This window comes from Netta rufina (assembly GCF_964035555.1).
Source record: "Netta rufina genome assembly, chromosome: 2".
Classification (NCBI taxonomy): domain Eukaryota; kingdom Metazoa; phylum Chordata; class Aves; order Anseriformes; family Anatidae; genus Netta; species Netta rufina.
Window position 1 is genome coordinate 44,830,724 of NC_140124.1, and position 18,865 is coordinate 44,849,588.

The 18,865-nt window shown below is 34.9% G+C and overlaps 1 protein-coding gene across 4 annotated transcripts in view; it reads left to right on the forward strand.

Annotated features, from left to right (window-relative positions):
• ATP2C1 (ATPase secretory pathway Ca2+ transporting 1) overlaps positions 1 to 18,865 on the forward strand; it is a 49,943-nt gene that overhangs the window by 23,921 nt on the left and 7,157 nt on the right. For all 4 annotated transcript variants that reach the window (XM_084282239.1, XM_084282238.1, XM_084282240.1 and 1 more), the window contains 14 exons: positions 2,041 to 2,196; positions 2,875 to 2,943; positions 4,687 to 4,762; positions 5,256 to 5,322; positions 6,169 to 6,293; positions 7,569 to 7,666; positions 9,140 to 9,235; positions 9,344 to 9,433; positions 10,810 to 10,914; positions 12,564 to 12,720; positions 14,642 to 14,812; positions 15,895 to 15,992; positions 17,647 to 17,697; positions 18,455 to 18,621. In XM_084282239.1, coding sequence (XP_084138365.1) covers positions 2,041 to 2,196; positions 2,875 to 2,943; positions 4,687 to 4,762; positions 5,256 to 5,322; positions 6,169 to 6,293; positions 7,569 to 7,666; positions 9,140 to 9,235; positions 9,344 to 9,433; positions 10,810 to 10,914; positions 12,564 to 12,720; positions 14,642 to 14,812; positions 15,895 to 15,992; positions 17,647 to 17,697; positions 18,455 to 18,621 — 1,526 coding nt within the window. The remainder of the gene's footprint in view (positions 1 to 2,040; positions 2,197 to 2,874; positions 2,944 to 4,686; positions 4,763 to 5,255; positions 5,323 to 6,168; positions 6,294 to 7,568; positions 7,667 to 9,139; positions 9,236 to 9,343; positions 9,434 to 10,809; positions 10,915 to 12,563; positions 12,721 to 14,641; positions 14,813 to 15,894; positions 15,993 to 17,646; positions 17,698 to 18,454; positions 18,622 to 18,865) is intronic.

The following is an 18,865-nucleotide window of genomic DNA, read 5'->3' on the forward strand; positions in this document are numbered from 1 at the left end:
AGAAAACTCTGATATGCTTAATTTATCCTCCTGTATAAATAGGAGATATTACATTAGAGATATAAACAAAGCAAATAGATATTTCAATGTAAGTCCATAATCAGAAACAGTACAAAAAAGACAATTTGTATTTTTTGTGTTCTGGACTTGCGGCCAAAGCAGTCAATTCTTAAAAGCTGCTAGGCCTAACCTCGTGCCTTCATGTTCTCACATGGAAAAAAGTGGAGGGAGAAGCAAATGTACAATCTGTGCAGGAATGCCTACTGCTATGATTCCGTGAAGGTTTGTGTTTGAGATAACCTTTCTTGTGGGATCACAAAAGGTTGTCTTTTCAGATAAAAAATCAGATTTCTTTAGCGTGTTCAAATAATACTGTCTTAGAAACTTATAGAAATGCTAATTAAGTGCTGTTTACTTTCTGAAGTCTTATTTTTCTATATATTGTTTTCATGTATACATATATATAAGAGAAGAAATTTCTTTGCTGGACTTGTGGGGCAATCTTGTTTTCCAAAACATTATAGAATGACCTTTTCTGGCCTAAGTTTTGTGCAGGTTAATGAGTCCTCTGTCAAGTTTTCTAGTAATACTCTTTAAATCCAGAACACTACAACTAACATGCCTGTAGCAACTTCAGTTTTGAACAAAATTGACTTCACTAGTGATGACAAGTGTTTCAGAGCTCATGGATAAATCTGAACATCCTGTTTCAGTTTGGAGTCTGAGGAATATGTTGCAAATAAAAATTGCTGTAGAACTTTCCGGAGCTAATCATTCCTTATGGCTTTGCTTGAAACATTCCTTGCAGTTTTTGATAAGTGCCCCTTTTCCTTTATTGATACAGCATCCATCTTTTAAAAATGGGTACTGTCCTGGTACATACTTGAGAGAACAGGAAGAATTAGAGGAATGTAATCAGAAAGCACTTTAGTAAGGGTACTGTTCTCTTCTGAACATTGACTAAATTTTTGATTTAGTATGCCTTTGTTCATTTTGTTGTCCAGCTGGAACTGGAGTGCAAGAGTTACTGGAGTAACATGTCACTTAAGAGAATAAAGCAAAAATTACTTTGAACCTCAGACTGGTGTGCTATAGTATGGTGGTACCAAATGCAATGTGAATGATTCTTGCAAGTGATATCTTTTCAAAGAGCTTTTTTGGTAATTTAGTTTTATTAAGCATCCTTTTAATGCTGTTTTTCTCAATACAGATATATTGAAATTTAGTGATATATTCACAAGTAATGACTTCATAATTTTTAATACTGCAAAATTATTTTACCTGGATTGCATCAGTAGAATTTTATGCTTCAAGCTTTGACTTTGTTCATGATCCATTAAAGTCAATAGAAAATGTTAAAAGTGATGTCAGTTGGGGAAAGACATTTAAATTTCTATTTTTATTATATATTTCTCTGTTTTATGTTTTGTTTATAGAAAACAGTCTTTCTTGTCTTCACCTATCAAACATTTGAGTAATGTTAATTCAGTTTTTCCCTTTTCCTTCTCCTACTATGTGCACTTGTTGCCAAAAAACACAAAAGCAAAACCTAAAAAAAGTTGATCCAGCCTTGCCTGTTGCCTGAATGGCATTTTCCTTAGAGACATTTTGTGGACAAAAACCCACTGTATGTATTTTGTTATGTGTTCTTAATGAACAAGATAGGAGGAAATGGACAGAGAAAGAATTGAAAGGATATTACATTTACATTTACAGTCTCAGTTAATTGTATTATTTGGTAATGGAGTGCATCACAGTTACAACCTCTTGACTGTTTTGTAGAGAAAGTCATAAACATAAAATTAGGAGTAAACTTTGACTTTGCAAAGCAAATTTATTGCTGCAGTGTTCTGTAGGAATGCCTGCTGCTGTGCTGGTTCTGAAAATATGGTCAATATTGATACATGGTTTCTTGTCATATGAATAAATTAGGTATATTTTTCATGGCCAGAGTTGGGAAACTTTTTTATTATGACTTCAACTACTTACGAAAGATTATTGCTATGCTTTTTACCTACTCTATATATTTTGTTTTCAAAGGCTGCGGACCTTTCTATTGATGAATCCAGTCTCACGGGTGAGACAGCTCCTTGCTCTAAATCTATAGCTCCTCAGCCAGCAGCAACCAATGGAGACCTTACTTCAAGGAGCAATATTGCTTTCATGGGAACGTTGGTCAGATGTGGAAAAGCAAAGGTAAAATTATTATTGATAGGAAACAATATATTCAGTGTTTTAACTATTTGAATGAAACCAGTTATTTTTAATTTTAACTTACCTGTTGATAACTGTTATTTAATGACTAAGTATGTTTTATTTTTTCTTAAATAGTAGAAATGGAGTAGGAATAGAAATGTTTACTGGAAATAAGGATGAGGATGACTTTACTGTGATACAATGCAAAGCTGTTCTCAATGGTGCTTTTTCAGACACGGGGGGGAAAAAATCCATGGCCAGGAGCCCTCAGATTTTCAGGGAACAGATGGTGTGAAACCCTTCTATCTAGGATTTGGTATTTGTGAACTTGCAGAACTACATTCATATGTTAGAGTTTGAAAACCTGTAAAAGAAATTACAGATATGTTTGGTGCTAGCTGGATGTTGCGTTATTGGCATTTTGTTACAGGTAGTTGCTGTACTTCAGCAGTACAGAATAGCAGTTTGTTTCATGGGGGTGAAATTTTATTTTTTATTTTTAACAAAAATACATCCTATTTGCCTTAATAAGGCTAACAATTGTAGCGGTTTAAATGGCATTTGCCCATTGACTACTTAAGTCAAAGCTGTCAAGAACAATCACATACGTTTAATTTAAAACTTCAGATCTGAAATGACTGCTTTTTGGTGGTGTGATGTTTATTTTATTTTTTTTAGGGCATTGTTATTGGAACAGGAGAAAACTCTGAATTTGGAGAGGTTTTTAAAATGATGCAAGCAGAAGAGGTAAGAATGGATATTTAGAAACAACATTAAATTATTCATTCATTAAAGCTGTATTTTTGGAGTTTATTTCATAGGAACTTTGTTAGATTTAATTACATTCGTTTTAATACTATTCTTTTCTCTAGTGAAACAAATCTCTCTTGAACATGAAAGTATTAATTGGATTCAGTGTAAAAATGCACCATTAGTGACCTAAAAATGTTATTTCTTAAAATAATTTTCTGAAGCGTTTAAAGGATGTAACAAATCTTGCTGCAATTTGTGGTAGTGTATTTTTTCAAGTATGTTTGTGCAAAAGGTATTTGTTATGACAGATTTGTATGCTGCATGCACAGGACTATGTTTTCCCTTGAGGAGCGGTGTATTTTCGGGTTATGAATTTGTTTCCCGCTGCTTCATGATCTCTAGCCCATCCTTCCAAGGTTACAGAGCTCCCTTTGACTTCAAAATACTAAACTCCTGTAGTAACTTTCTTTATTGCAGTGCTCTGATCCACATGGAAAGTCAGACTCTTGGAGTACTTTGTGTTTCAACAGCCTTCTAACTTCTTCCCTGGCTCTCTGACCAACATAGGGTCATAAGGTGACAGTCTATTTTCAGCTGTCAGGGCATGATCAGGCCTAGTATAGGCAGTACATTTTTTTTTTTTTTTTCCAAATTACATTTCTGAAATCTGCCAGAACAGAACAACTAAGGGCATTAGGTGAGGCATCAAATATGTCAGCTGGGGGTGTATCACTGACCTCACGTTGTTAGCTGCAATGCCTTACTAGACCTTTCAAGGGAATACTGCTGTTCTGTCATGCAGAATGTAATCCACTTTATTACACATGTGAGGAAAATATGATTATGATACATAGTTTATATTGGAGCAATTGCATTTATTAATGAAGAAAGAACCAGCAACAAAAAGCGTGCACATTTTACACAAACGTTCTGAAGTATCAGAGTATTGTGGAGTTATGTTTATGATGCTTGTTGCAGTAATCTTATTTTAAAAGTAGATTTTGAAGGTAAGGGTGAATCAAACCCAGTATCAGAACTCCCATGTAATGTGTGCACTGTTTTCGTACCTTGTAGAACAAAGATTTTACACTGATGCAGTTTCCTTTTTATTACTATACTTTCCATATTGTAGGTCTACCATATGTTAACATAAAAATCTATGTTCCTAATTTTTATCATCTCTTTATTTATTTTTTTTCTTGGTGTTCCCCTCCTCTTTTTTTATACATCTTTTGGCACTAAATGTTTCTATAGCTTCCTATTTGGCTAACTTGTATTTTCTGCAGCTTGTTAGCAAATTCCTCCTGAAATATAATTGGCCTTCCAGGGCTTTAATGCCTCTGCCTTGAAAAGTCAGTTTTGTTCTTGTTATCAAGAACTTTTCTGTCTAGAAGAAATGCAGTTGTTTTTTAGCCCATGTTTTTTTTTTTTTAAATCCTTGATATGACCTTTTGTATTAGATTTTGCTGTAGACATCACAAAACTCCCAAAGGATCTTTCTAAAAAAAAAAGTTCATTTCATTGAAGTATTCCTTGAACTTCTTGATTTCTACATGAGAATTGAACAAAGTAGTTTGTGCTTTCACAAAGTAAACACATGGAAACATACTGTATAACTGCATCTTGGTCAGTTAGTTTCAAGACAAGGCCTTGAAGCTTGCATACCTGAAGAAATAGGATACAGTTTATGCTTTTAACTTCTGCTTGTTAACTGTTGGGTGTTTACCATTCACCAAGGCTCCAAAGACACCTCTGCAGAAGAGCATGGATCTCTTAGGAAAACAGCTTTCCTTGTATTCCTTTGGTATCATAGGTAAGAGATTTATGCAAAACAACTACAAATTACTTTGTAACTGAAACAAACCGATGGGTTTGGGAAAACTGAGGGACTTGATCTCCTTTTAGATATTTTGACTTCTGATTTTGTTTGCCAGTGTTTAATGAGTTCATGCAAGTAATAATCTGAAGATTACTGATGTGACATAACAAACCCCCTTATAATGCAAGTTTACTTCTGCCCACTAACATGCTTTTCTGACTTCTTTTGGCCTTCTAAATGCTTCAAGTTGCAGTGTCTCTTCTGATTCAAGGTGTGCATGAGTCTTTCACTGCTGGTATGATTGGGCAACTTGACTGGCAAAAATTTTCTTCACCGTTGCTGTACTAATGGAATCATGCTCCAACAGTGATAGAAACAATGGATTTTTATAGGCAGCATAATGATAAGTTTGGCTGAGTTCTTTTTAATGATAGGCTACAGTGCACGTTGTTTTTTGTATTTACCATGACAACTGTTTTTTTCATAGGAGTTATTATGCTGGTTGGCTGGTTGCAAGGAAAACATATTCTTGATATGTTCACAATTGGAGTGAGGTAAGGTATATGTATTTTTTAAATAGTGTTGATTATGCATGACAGGATGCGTGTGAAAGCTAGTGATGTATATTATAATGTGCTTGCACACAGTCTCTTTAGATAAGTAATACAAAGTAAAACCAGATTTTGTGCTTAAAAAAGCAAATTCGTATTCATTTTTAATGATACAGGACGTACTTGTCTGTCTCTTAAATTGTGTGTTTGTGTGGAGGTTTCTGAGAGTTTTGGGAACATCTGTAAACAGACAATAGAGTTGTGCAATTTGAATTTCAGTCACTGAGTAAATAAAGAAAATGCAGTATTATAAGTAGCATCAAATAAAACTGAATTACTTGTGTACTTCATTAGCTCATTTTCCAGCACATCACAAAAACTTAATTCCAGGCTGTTGTCTGCTGAGAATAACACTGAGTTTTTATGCTCTAGCTCTCTACTCTCAGAAAAGTTGCTGGGTTGCTATTACATGGACAGTGAATAGGGCAGAGAGTGGTGGCATATCTTTCTTTTTAGTGATGACTACACGTATTCTTCACAACCTGGACTGCTTTGCACAGTCCTCAGTAGTTTTTTCATGTATGCAAAACAAAAGTAAAATTGTTTTTTTTCCCAGTTTTTCTTCTTTTTGTATGGGTAGAAGTGTCTAAGCCATTGTACATTGTTACTGTTTTCAGTATGTGTCTTAAGTGGTATACAAATAGAATCAGATGACATTTGTTTCCTTTCACTTTTAACCTCTGTTAACAGATAAGTACAGAAGCAATGCTCTCAGCTGTGAATGCGTTATTACTATGTATTAATCTATGACATTCTAAGACAAGATTTGTGTATTTATTTTTGTTTCAGCTTGGCTGTAGCTGCAATCCCTGAAGGGCTCCCAATTGTGGTAACAGTGACACTGGCACTGGGTGTGATGAGAATGGTGAAGAAACGGGCTATTGTAAAAAAGCTCCCTATTGTTGAAACCTTAGGTATGGCAAGACTAACTTAGAGATGGTAGTTGGATATAAATCTTACAAAATCAGTAAGAATCTCAGTGGCTAATGGTAAATGAAGCAGGTGTTCTTATTTGCTGGCAGTGTGGGGGTATCTTTAAAACATTTTGAAACTGAGTGTCTTTTACATGAGCAGTTAGAATTCAAGTCTATGCTTTTGTGTGCCCTATCAGCACTCGGTTTTTGAATTGCAGTAAGCAGTCTGTTGATTAATTACATGTCACACTAGTAACACTCAAACCTGCATGTGTAACTAGATGTATGGAGTACTCTTCGTTCACAGTAGAACAGTGAAAATATGTCAGTACAAGTATTTTTAGCTAGCTCTGAGATGTTCTTGCTAAATAACAGATTTGTGAAACAGTCTTTAAATCAACTTTTTTTGGCGTAAATTTGAGTGTTTCTGACAGTTGGAAACAAATCCAAGTTTGCATATCGGAAAAAATCTTTATAATCAAAATGTACCTTAAGGACGTTGTGCTGCTTATATTAAAACCTAAAATATTTAAAAGATGTAAGCTTGGAAACATTCTGTACGTAGTTTCAGTCATGAAACATGTAATTCATAGTATATGAAAAAGAAACAGAAATCGTAATTTAAGTAATTCTGCTGCAGTTGAATTTCTCCTTTGAAGACTAGGAATATTTTTTCTAATGCCTTTAGCAGTTTAATTAGTATTGCAAGCTTTTTTGTTGCTTTTTCAATTTCTGCTGTTGGGTCAAGGAATGTCAAAACAGTGCAACACTGTTTCAAAATACTTTTCTTGACTTAAAAGAGCAAGTATATATTTCCACATTTCTGTAATCTTTTTAATCTCATTAAAAATTGTGGCTTTAGTATTAAGTCACACTTATAGATTGAGAAAAATGACTGCTGTAAAGCAGGCTCTTAACTTTCCTCCTCAATGGTAGTTCCAATTGAGTCTTTAGGAGTATAGTTTGAGATGCATCAGAGTAAAATTAAGGAGGTAATGAATGGAACCACTTGGGACAACTTGTCAATTTGGGCTTTTAATTAGCTTTTTTAATTTACCAAACAAACTTGTGAAGAACTTTGCACAGCTATTCATGAATAGCTGAAAATTTCCTGTATTTATTATATCCCATCTTTTTTTTTCTTTTTTTTTTTTTTTCCCAAGGACAGCTGCAGCGTTTCTAGAAATTTGCATGTCTTGAATGCTCTTGTTCTTGTTAGCCACTCATTTTATTCTAGGCAGGCCTTGTCTTACAAGTATTAATTGGTTATTTCAGGTTGTTGCAATGTAATTTGTTCAGATAAAACTGGAACTCTGACAAAGAATGAAATGACCGTTACTCATATTTTTACTTCAGACGGGCAACATGCTGAGGTATGTGGTTGAAGCTCTGTTAGACTTAAATTTTGCTTCTACTTCACTGTATGTATCACCTGAGATATTCTTGATTATACTTCATTTAAAGCATTAATTAAAGAAGTGTAAATTAGTTGCACCAAATCTCAGTTCCTCAATTTCTAGCTAATTCTGTTCTTCATCTAGTATTTCAGATTTTGAGCTGCATTATCCAAGCATTCTGTGGTTATAGAAGAATTCGCTTTATATAATATATAAAGTTCTGTAGGTCATAATAAAAGATACTGAGATGCATGAGAAAAATGAGACTTGGCATTTTTTTTCAGTGTGGAAAATGGGACTTTATGCACCTGTTGTAGCAGGTGCATAAAAACAAAATGTATATGTCAAGAACAGTTGAAATAGGAGGGGTATCCAGATTTTGGCTAAAAGATGATGTGTAGTATGAACCCTTCTTACAAGTGCACTATCATACTTGCTTTTTTCATAATGGATGGAGTTTAAAGTAGAGGCAGGACATAAAGCTGTGGTTGAGGTTGGGTGTTTGCTGCAAAGGCTGAAGTAAATGCACAAAAGAGAAGCAAAAGCAATAGGAATGGAAAAGCAGCAAGGCATGCTTCTATATGTAGTTCCATGGGAGTGTACTTTAAACAAGTTCATGAATTCCTGAACTCCTCATGCTTAGGGTTTTATTCACATTGACAAAACCCTCCATTAGCTTTACTTTTTTTTTTTTGGAATAGTAAATACTGGAATTTTCTTTATCCTTTCCTGTTATTTACCTATGTTTGCTTATATTTCTTGGTACTTATTTTCTATTCTTAAATTTTTATAGGAATGCTTTAATTGCTTTTTTCTTTACTACTAGCATAATTTGTTTATAGCTGTGTGAAATCAACTTCTTTGTCCTAATGGAAAGAGAATTTGAAATAGCTGTAAAATATACTAGCTGTTAATGCCATAGAATTGAAGACTTCTGGGATCCTAATGGGATGCCTGTATTTTATGCATTAAATATACAGTTTTACTGTTTTTAACACCTCTCAAAAGTCTCAGCTGAGAGGCCATTCAACTATGATTTTCTTCTTCCTGCATGAAAGTAGGTCTTGGCTGTGTACTTCCATTCTCCTGCAGGGGGTATGCATTATTAACTAGGAATAGGAGGAAAAAATTAGAAAGCAAAAGGAGTAAAGGAGAGAAAAAAAATGTCCCAATTGAGTAAGGAGATGGGAATAAAATTGTTAAATTTTTGAAGAATAATGCCTAAAATATTTAATTGAAAAACTCCATTGCCTCAGAGTTTTTTTCCTAATCTGGTACCTGCTACATTAGATGTTAAGTAGAGAATTCTATTCACACAGGGTAAAATGCATCATTATGCACGACATTGTTTTAGCTTTCTATAGTTCGTAGTGAAAAGCTGAGATTAAAACAGTTTAAGAACCCAGCAAATGTTACATTGCATGCTACCTTTGGCTCTTTGTCTTACAGGTTACTGGAGTAGGTTATAACAGGTTTGGAGAAGTGATGCTTGATGGTGAAGTTATTCATGGTTATAACAACCCGTCCATTAGCAGAATTGTTGAGGTGAGATACTGGCAGAGACAGGTTTCTTTTAATTGATGATAGCACAAGAGTTATGCATGACATTTACTCTGTGTTGTGTTTTCTCCCCTTTCCGTCCTCATCTTTTAGGCTGGCTGTGTGTGTAATGATGCTGTGATTAGAAACAACACCTTAATGGGGAAGCCAACAGAAGGAGCTTTAATTGCACTTGCTATGAAGGTGGGTACTTAATGGTGCTTTTTTGATTCATGGTAGGTGGCAAGTGTGTAGAAATGTATTTTTTTTTCCTCATTTTTCCCTTATTTGCATCTCCTAGATTTGTATTGCAACCGCTCATCTCTTGTGTTTCTTACCATTTAGAAATCTCTGGGCATTCTGAAAGATAAAAGTTATTTAGAATTGAAGTAAAATATTTTTTATCCTTTTGCACGCAGTACTGCTATTTTGTCTGCCATAGGTTAATTTACCTGTTGCATATTGACTGTGCTCTTTCCCAGTTCTCATCAGGAGTACTAATAAGTTGATGACTGATATATTGGTGGCTGCACCATTTACGGTACCATTTAAGTGCTGGGCACAGGTAGTTTGAATTGTGGACACTCTGGTTAAATGCTTTTTTTTATGCTGTGACACTCAGTTACTGAGAAACATAGCAAGATATCTGAGTACTTGATTTTTCTGTGAAGGTAAATAGACTCATAAAAATACTGGAAGGTGAATGCATTACAATCTTTTTCCTCCCTGTGTAACTGAGGACTGAGATACCATCTTGCTGAGATTTCATTCCAAGTCTACAGTCTTTGACTGGAAAGGTCTAAAGTGATGTTATTTTGTCAAGAGCCCATAGAAACAGAGAAGAACAGGGGTTCTTTCACATCTGTGGCAGGAAAGGGAGGTAGTGAAGGAGATGTGAAGGTCCATAAGTACTTGAGAATGGCTTATGGCAGGCTGCTACTTAAGCTTCTTTTTTTAATTGGCACTTGGACTTGGCTAAGTAAGGAGAGAGCATGGAATTCACTGAGTTGCGTTTTGGGGTGGGGGATGAAATGCGTTTTGCCTGGAATCTTTATGGTTAGTTTTACATCAATCGTTTGGGGAAATTCATAACAGCAAAAAAAAAAAAAAAAAAAAAAAAAAAGACATTTCAGGTTAGATAATTTGAACTTTAAATCAATGACTTGCGTCCTCCAGACTGCCACTCTTGTCTAATAATTTTTTAGGCCCTTTTAGAAGAGAAACTGAATAGATTAAAAAAACAATGCACTGGGATTTTGGATGTGTTTTGTCAAACAAAGAACTAAATTGGCAGTCATTGCAAAACTTTTGTCTGTGGATGGTCATAATCTGGAACATATATCAAGATCCTTGAATCGAAGATATACACTGAAATGGTCTAACTTATGCTGAAGCCTCAAAGAAGCTACTAGGTTCTTCTGGTTCTTGTTTTTCAGAAGTTTGTCTACGTGGAGCAATGTTCTGAAATGCAATTTAGGAAATGAAAGTGATTTATTGTTAACTAAGAAGTCTCAATAAATTGTTTAGTTGTTTGGAAAATAAAGGTGCTTACATTATGTTGCTTTTTCTGTTCTATGCAGATGGGTTTAGATGGGATCCAGGAGGACTATGTAAGGAAGGCTGAATATCCCTTCAGCTCAGAGCAAAAATGGATGGCTGTTAAATGTGTTCACAGAGCACAGCAGGTAAATTTCAATCACAATTTTCTTGTGCACTGACTCTGTAGAATAGTTATGTACCCTGGTTAATGTCCTCATTTTTCACTTCAGAGACTATGGCAAGCTGGTGTTAGTGCACTGTCTTGGGAATATGGTTTGATTATCTAGTTTCAGCTTCAAGTTCTGAAAGAGATTAAGAAGGACAAAAAATTCTTTCTATAAAAGGCATACTGGGAAATAATTCTAAGCATTTTGATATCTGAGACTTTGAATGTCTACCTGGCATTTCTTCATTCTCCTCCCTCATCAAACATTTAAAGCAAGTCTGTGAATCTTCTGCTGTTTCAGGGCTACGTAGTTACATGGAGAATTAAAAGCAAGAAGATGTGTAGGTGTTGAATAGTCAAAAAATGCTTTTGTTTGAAAACATAGTTTTTCTGGTTTTGGTGTGGACAGCACATTGCTCAGTGTTCACAGGATTTATGTTAGCATGTTTTGGATTATGAATACAAGCAATTCTTAAATCTCCTTTTCCATCTTCTGGTGCTTTCATGTACATATTTACGTGTATATTTCATTTAGACCAATCTGAATATTTTTGTAAAGAATATTGACATAATCACTGCCAGTCTGGTAACCGGAGATATGTTCAACAACAGATACTGGATTTGTGGAAAATGTCATAGTATTTCTGACAAAAAATATCTTGCAAATAGTCATTCATTATTGCAGCAAAATCTTTGCTTTGGAAACAATGCATTTGACTCCATTTTTCTTTATGGAGAATGAGGTGGTATAATCCTTGTCTGTATGAAAAGTAGAAAAATCATCAAGCAGTTCCTACTCCCTGATTCACTGTGTCTGATGTGTTTTCGTATGAGCATTTTTAAAAGATTGTTGAAAATTGGAAATGGTTTAAAAAGGAGCATAAATTATTCAAAGGCTAAAAAGATACAGTAGAATTAGAGCTCTGTCATTTAAGCCTATCAGAAAAATTGAGGTATCTTGATGACTGTGCACAAACACCTTCACAGGGAGAAAATAGATGTATTAAAAAGAGCTTTTTAGCACAACAGGGGAGAGAAGATGAGAATCAGTGATTGGAAATTGAGCCGAGGCAGTAATTCTTAATGGAAGGGAGGGGAAGGGAAAGGATGAGTTGATTTAGTGCTGGAATAAATGTTGAAGGTAAATGGTGGATTTTTAGCACTTTGCCATCAAGGCTACAAGTCTTTCTGAAAAATGTTGAAGTTATGTGATACAATGCTAAAGGTGATATTTAATGACCTATGGAGGAAAACAGGTGGTCAGATGATGAACTAGAGATCTTTCAAGTCCTACATTCTGTGTAGGGTTCATTGCTATCCTTTGCATGGCCTCTTGTTTATAAACTGTGACCTCACAATGTCTAAAGTGTTTGATGTCTACTGAAATGAGATACTGATCATTATCTTGGCTATTTTGGTATTAACACTCTTAAATATATACTGTGTAGAGAGATACTTCAAGTAACAGATTTTTAGGTTTAGAAGCATAGATTTGATCTTCCTTATATGTTCTGAAGGCTTTTCCAAGAAGTATAGATGTGCCATTCTTTCTTATTGTGTACATATGCACGCACACAGTGTGTGTTCTTGTATGTATACATGTGTGCAAATAGTTCTTTTCTCTTTTAGGACAAACCAGAGGTTTGCTTTATGAAAGGTGCCTATGAACAAGTCATTAAGTACTGTACATCATATAACTGTAAGGGACAGACCCTACCTCTTGCTCAGCAACAGAGAGAGCAATACCAGCAAGAGAAGACATCCATGGGCTCTGCAGGTCTTAGGGGTAAGACTTTTTCAATATCTTAAAGTAGCCATTTTTAAATAGTACTGTTGACTTGTTCAAAAGCCCCTCAGATACAAGATTTTTTTAATTATTGTTCAGTAAGTGCCACTGGGTTGGTTAGTTTCCCATTAAAACTGGGGAGTGGAAAACAGGTGCTGTATATAGCTAAAGGCATGAATAACAGCATTGATTAAATTGCAGCAGGTGAGAAACGGTGTTGCTGGTTCCCGTCATCTCCTGCATTTGACCATAACTGAAAAATACATTGCTAGTTGATAGCTTCCACATCTCAGTATAGATCTTATTATAAATAAAAAAGAATAAAATGAATGTGTTCATTTTCCTCTTTGGCTCTTGGCACCTTTGTAAGTTAGGCTAACACAACTGATTGCAGGTTAGAAGATGCCATTAAGATTACATTTTATATTAACCTCCTGCGTAGATTTTTAAATATAGCTGGAAGTATTTTTCATTAGATGATTGATAGGAGGCTTGTGGGCAAGCATTATACAGGACACTATAGCTGTCTTTGGCTTCTGTAAAGAGATCTCTGGGCTGTTATGTCCATCCAGAGGTTTTAAATGTGAAACTATGGGTACTGTGTGGCTGTGGTGGTTTTTCTCTGCTATGCAACTGAACTCTACCACAACCGCTCTCACTCCGCCTCTTCAAAGGGAAAAGGGGAGAATATATGACGGAAAGGGCTCAAGGGTTGAGTTAAGAACAGGGAAATCACTCAACAATTATTGTCACAGGTGAAATAGACTCAACATAGGGAGATTAATATAATTTATTGCCTATCACTAGCAGACTGGAACAGTGAGAAGCTAAAGGCAAACTAAAACCACTTCCCTTCCTTTCACCTGTGTTTTTTTTTTCTTTTTTTCTTTTTTTCTTTTCCATTGTTAAATCTGCTTTCCCAGAGGCCCAACCAGTGTCACTCAGTGGCTTGTCTCTGGCCAGCAGTGGGTCCCTTTTGGAGCTGGCTGGAGCTGGCTCTGATCTGACATGGGGCAGCTGCTGGGCACTGCTCACAGAGGCCACCCCTGCAGCCCCCCTGCTACCAAATCCTTGTCACATAAATCCAAGACAGTCAAGGCTCAGGAAGTTCCTCAGATACAAATTACTAGAAATTAAGAGGGTTCACTAGGAGTGGTATCTCTTTGTACCTGTTTTCTTCAGACAGTCATTCTTTACATGCCTGCCTTGGATAACTGTCAAACAGCAAATCTTGTGTAACGTTTGAAAAAAGTGAATCTTCTGTTCTCTTGCAAATCTGTCATTTAAATATATTTGAGTTAAGGTTCCTACTGTAAAAGACATTCCAGAAAATATACAGCATGTAGTTGATAAAATCTACTTCTATTCAAAAACAAAAAGAAGGCAGAAAATAAAAATATGTTAACTGATCCTCCCTTTGTCCTCTTGCATAAAAGACCTTGCATGTACACAGAAACCACAAGGCTTAGGTGCCTTTCCTTTTCCACACAGAAGCATCAACACTTTAAATTGAGAACAAATGGGAAAGTTTTTTCTTTAAAATATGAAATATGTATGTTTGATAAAAAGACTTCAGAAGAAAAGAAATACAGAAGTAGGCTATTCTGAATACTTAAGGTAACAGATGTTGCTACCAAGGTTTAAGGAAAAAATAATCCCTGTATTTTGCTTTATTCTAACCTAGTAGTTCAATTAGGTCTCATTTCTGAATGTCCACTTGTGTTAAGCTAATTTCAAGTGGAATATTCAGATGAATGTTGCTACTCATAAATGTTTTCAGCTCTGAGGCTTTTGGTCAATATGCAGACACAGTTGTTTTAATTTTAGTTTTAATTTTAGAAAGCAAATATTAGCAGTTGTTTTAAATGGTGTAAATGTTATTTTTAATTCTCATCTTATTTTTTTCTTTGTCTCTTAAAAGTTCTGGCCTTAGCTTCTGGTCCTGAGTTAGGACAACTGACTTTTCTGGGGCTTGTGGGAATAGTTGATCCTCCACGGACTGGTGTAAAAGAAGCTGTCACTACACTTATTATGTCGGGAGTTGCAATAAAAATGATTACTGGAGATTCACAGGAGACTGCAGTTGCCATTGGTATGAACAGTCCACTTCTATTCATTTTTCATTTGTTTTCGGTGTTGGCAATGCCTAGCTAGTTGGTTTAAAGTGTGGGTATTAAGTCTTTAATATTTGTGAGTTCTGTATATCAGGTTAACCTGTGGTGTGGTGGAATTAGAAAAAAACTAGTCTGAAGTGATGCTTGAATTGTAGTTTTTCTAATTTGGTAATGTATGACTGCTGTTTTAGACTATGTATTTTTTTTTTTTTTTTTTTTTTTTACTGTGGTCTGTCACAACATGTTTGATTTCCAATTCTTACTCTTACACACCCAACACCACCCTCCCCACCCTCAGCTTTGGATGCCTGTCTTATAGCAACAGAGAGAAACTAAAATAGGTGCTGACAATATTTAGGATGGATATGGCACTGATGCTTTCTTGATCCTGTTGTGTCCATGTAACAAACTTTGAAGTTTAAATACTACTGATAAATTTTGAAATTACTTATTTTTACAATATAATACATTAAAGTGTAGTACTTCAGCCAGAATATAGTTTCTTTATATACAGGATGATGATGAAAAAGCTGAATGTGCACATAACAAGTACATCCCCAAATTATCAGTACTTTTGTCAGTTGCAGATTTGCAGCTGAGAGTTGTGCACATCCCCATCTCATTTTCTGTCTTTTTACTTCTGAATTCTAAAGTCTTTAGAGAGGACTGGGCTCTTATATTTACAATGCACCTGACACAATGAGATACAGACCTTAAGACCTACAAAGTTTAAAGGAAATATCTGATTAGAACAGGCTTGATAACTTGTATTTCTCAAGAATTTACATAATTTACTTCAGCATACTGAATCAACAAGGTGTTATTGATTATTATTATTAACAATAGGGTATTCTGCTATGGTCATTTCAAATCTCAAATGCTGCAGAACAATAGTTCTAAAAATAATTATGTGCTTGTCCTGGTTTCAGTTAGGATAGAGTTAATTTTCCTCCTAGTAGCTAGTAGGGTTCTGTATTTTGGATTAGGATGAGAAGAGTGTTGGTAACATGTTGTTTTTTAAAGTTTATTATTGTAACACCTTTTTATTATCTATTTCCAGCTAGTCGACTAGGATTGTATTCTAAAAATTCACAGGCAATCTCTGGAGAAGAAATAGATGATCTGGATATTCAGCAGCTTTCTCAAATAACACCAAAGGTTTGTTTTAACATGTTACTGAAATGCAGCAAAGGGTATATTTTATATTGAGAAATGCTTTTATCTGTGGAAAGCTGAAATTTAACTTTTGAGTTACCAATGATAGAAAAAGGTGATACACTACATTAGTGGAAGCTTTATTAGTGCAGAGTATTAAGCTGTCACAGATCCAACGTTAACACAAGATCGTATGAAGTTTTTCTTTCAACTCACAAGTTTTAGTGAGTTCATTACTTCTGCCACTTTAAATGATTCAAATTGCTATATTTTTTGTTTTTGTTTTTTAACCTTTCAGCACCTATATTGGAACTTTCATTTTGCCGCCTTTTAGCGAGCATCACCTTTTTGTATTTTTAGACAATTAGACAATTTCATTTCTTTGAGTAGCTTATAACATTTTAAATCTGCTTGTTCAGACAGCCCATCCTTTTGTAATTCATAAGAGGAGCTGTCTGTATGCTTAGTGATTTTAGATTGAGGCCACTAGTTAAGAATTTTAAGAAGATCTGTTCATTACGTTGACTGCTTATGACCTTTTACTTATTAAATAAATAAATGCATTAACCAACATCATTGTTGCAAATGTAAAGTCATAATAAATGTAATTCAAGTTTGTCTCTTGCAAAATTTATGCTTAAAAACACCGTTCTGTTTGCAAAAGAGTGCAAAATTAGACTGCATCATGCTTGAGTGATGCAACTAAGCTAAAAGCTGGTATTTACAATCAAGAAGTGTGCATATGGTGTGAGCACATTAACTTGAAAGGTTTGTGTCTGTTGTTGGTGAGTCTCAAAAAACAAATTTGGAAAAAAAAAAGAATTGCATGGCAGATAATATCTGATTTATTTAGTAATGCTTGTTCTTACAGGCTGTTCACATTAAGTAACTAGAAAGAGCAACAAATTTAATTTTTGCACATTTGACCTCGGACACAATTTGTTTTCAGGCACATATTTAAAATCTTATTAAGAATTAAGTAAAAACAAACAAGCAATAAGGTTGGTATCTGTGTACAGTCTAATGTGTCTGCTGAGAAATCTAACTTATCCTGCCTCTTGAAAAGGAAGAATAGATGTGAGTGTTATCATTATGGATCTTCATTGAAAACTGAATTCCACTTACTCAAATTTCAATTTAGACTAGGCCAGGGATCAAAATAATGCTGAAAAATAATAATTCCTTCTAAGCTAGAATCTTCATTATTTGGCATTAAAACTTCAATGTGTTCATGCTATGCCACATAAAATCGTAAAATTAAAATTTCCCGAGTAGCTTGACACTAGTGCTGACAAGAAAAGCAGCACTATTTGCTGAGTTAGCATGGCAGTTGTCTGCATGAATTTAGCCAGGAAAGATGATAGCAAGCCATTTTAACTCAGTTGTTTCACCCTTGCAGAGGGTTTTTACACTCCAAATTCTATCTTGAACTAAGTAGCACCAATTTTGTTTACCAGGACACACTTTGAGTCTTCTCTTAAATTAATGGTTTCGATCTAATCAAAATACATTTCACTGATGCTTCAACCTCAAAGCTAATGAGAGCGTAGTTCACCTTAGATAATATTTTTATCCTCTAGCTTTATAGTTTATAGTATGCAGCACAAGTCTTGAAATTTCTCAAATTCTCACTGCTTCTTTGTTGTGCTTTTAACAGGTTGCTGTATTTTACAGAGCCAGTCCCCGACATAAATTAAAAATTATAAAGGTATGTCTCAGTAGAGACTAGAGTGCTGGACAGCGACTACTGGTACTGTTTGTAGTGTCTTCTCTTAAACTACATTGTGGTGCAGTGTGTCTAGATGAGACCAGAAATATGAATGGTTTGAAAGTGAAGTGTATTTGAAAATATTACTTGAAAAAGTATATAATGTCCACAAAGGATATGCAACTGCTGGGAGTCAACGTCAGCTTTCTTGTATGTTGGGAGCTGGGAGCTGAGACTATGTCACATTGCAGTTGAGTTGACTATAAGAACTTGAGAGCCATATTTCTGCTACTTCTCAGAACAGGATAAAAGGGCATGAATTTCAAGTCATGTCTGAGGTAATGCTTCTGTTCAGAAGCTTGGAAACAAAGCTAACAAAGGGTGACATGCTCAGTATAACAATTGGAAAAGCAACAATAAAGAGAAGGAAGTAAAACATTATGAGACTTGGAATATTTTTGAGAATTATCAGAGGATGATAACATTAACATATAGTATCATTCTCTCTATAGTTCTATTTTCTCTTAAATGCAGCTTTTATATACTTTCAAATCTAGATTGTGTGAATATATGAACTAAAATTTAACCTAAAATCTTGTATAAAAAATCCATCAAGATACACATACTTTTTTTTTTTAGGATTTTATAATGGAATTATAAAAAATAGTGGGGGGAAACAGCTAAATGCTTGTGTCTAGAACAGTTGTATAGGATGGGTTATTTCAAGCACTATCTAAATTCTTTTTCCTTTCTTTAGTCCCTGCAAAATAATGGCGCAGTAGTAGCTATGACAGGAGATGGAGTGAATGATGCTGTTGCTCTGAAGGCTGCAGATATTGGTGTAGCAATGGGACAAACTGGAACAGATGTTTGTAAAGAGGCAGCAGATATGATCCTCGTGGATGATGATTTTCAGACAATAATGTAGGTGGCATTTATGTAGATACATTGTGCTATGCAGTTTTAATGAAACTTTCCCTAGTGAATGAAAGAGTATTTTTTTGCAGCAGAGTATACTTGGCCTCTGTATTAGAAATCATTTATTACTGCTGTAATTCTCAATTTGTTAGACAAGTTGTGACATATGGTAGAGGTTAAAAAGATGGCTTGTACGAATTTCATTCTGGTGCAGTAAGAATACATGGTCTTCTGAAATCATGATGTATTT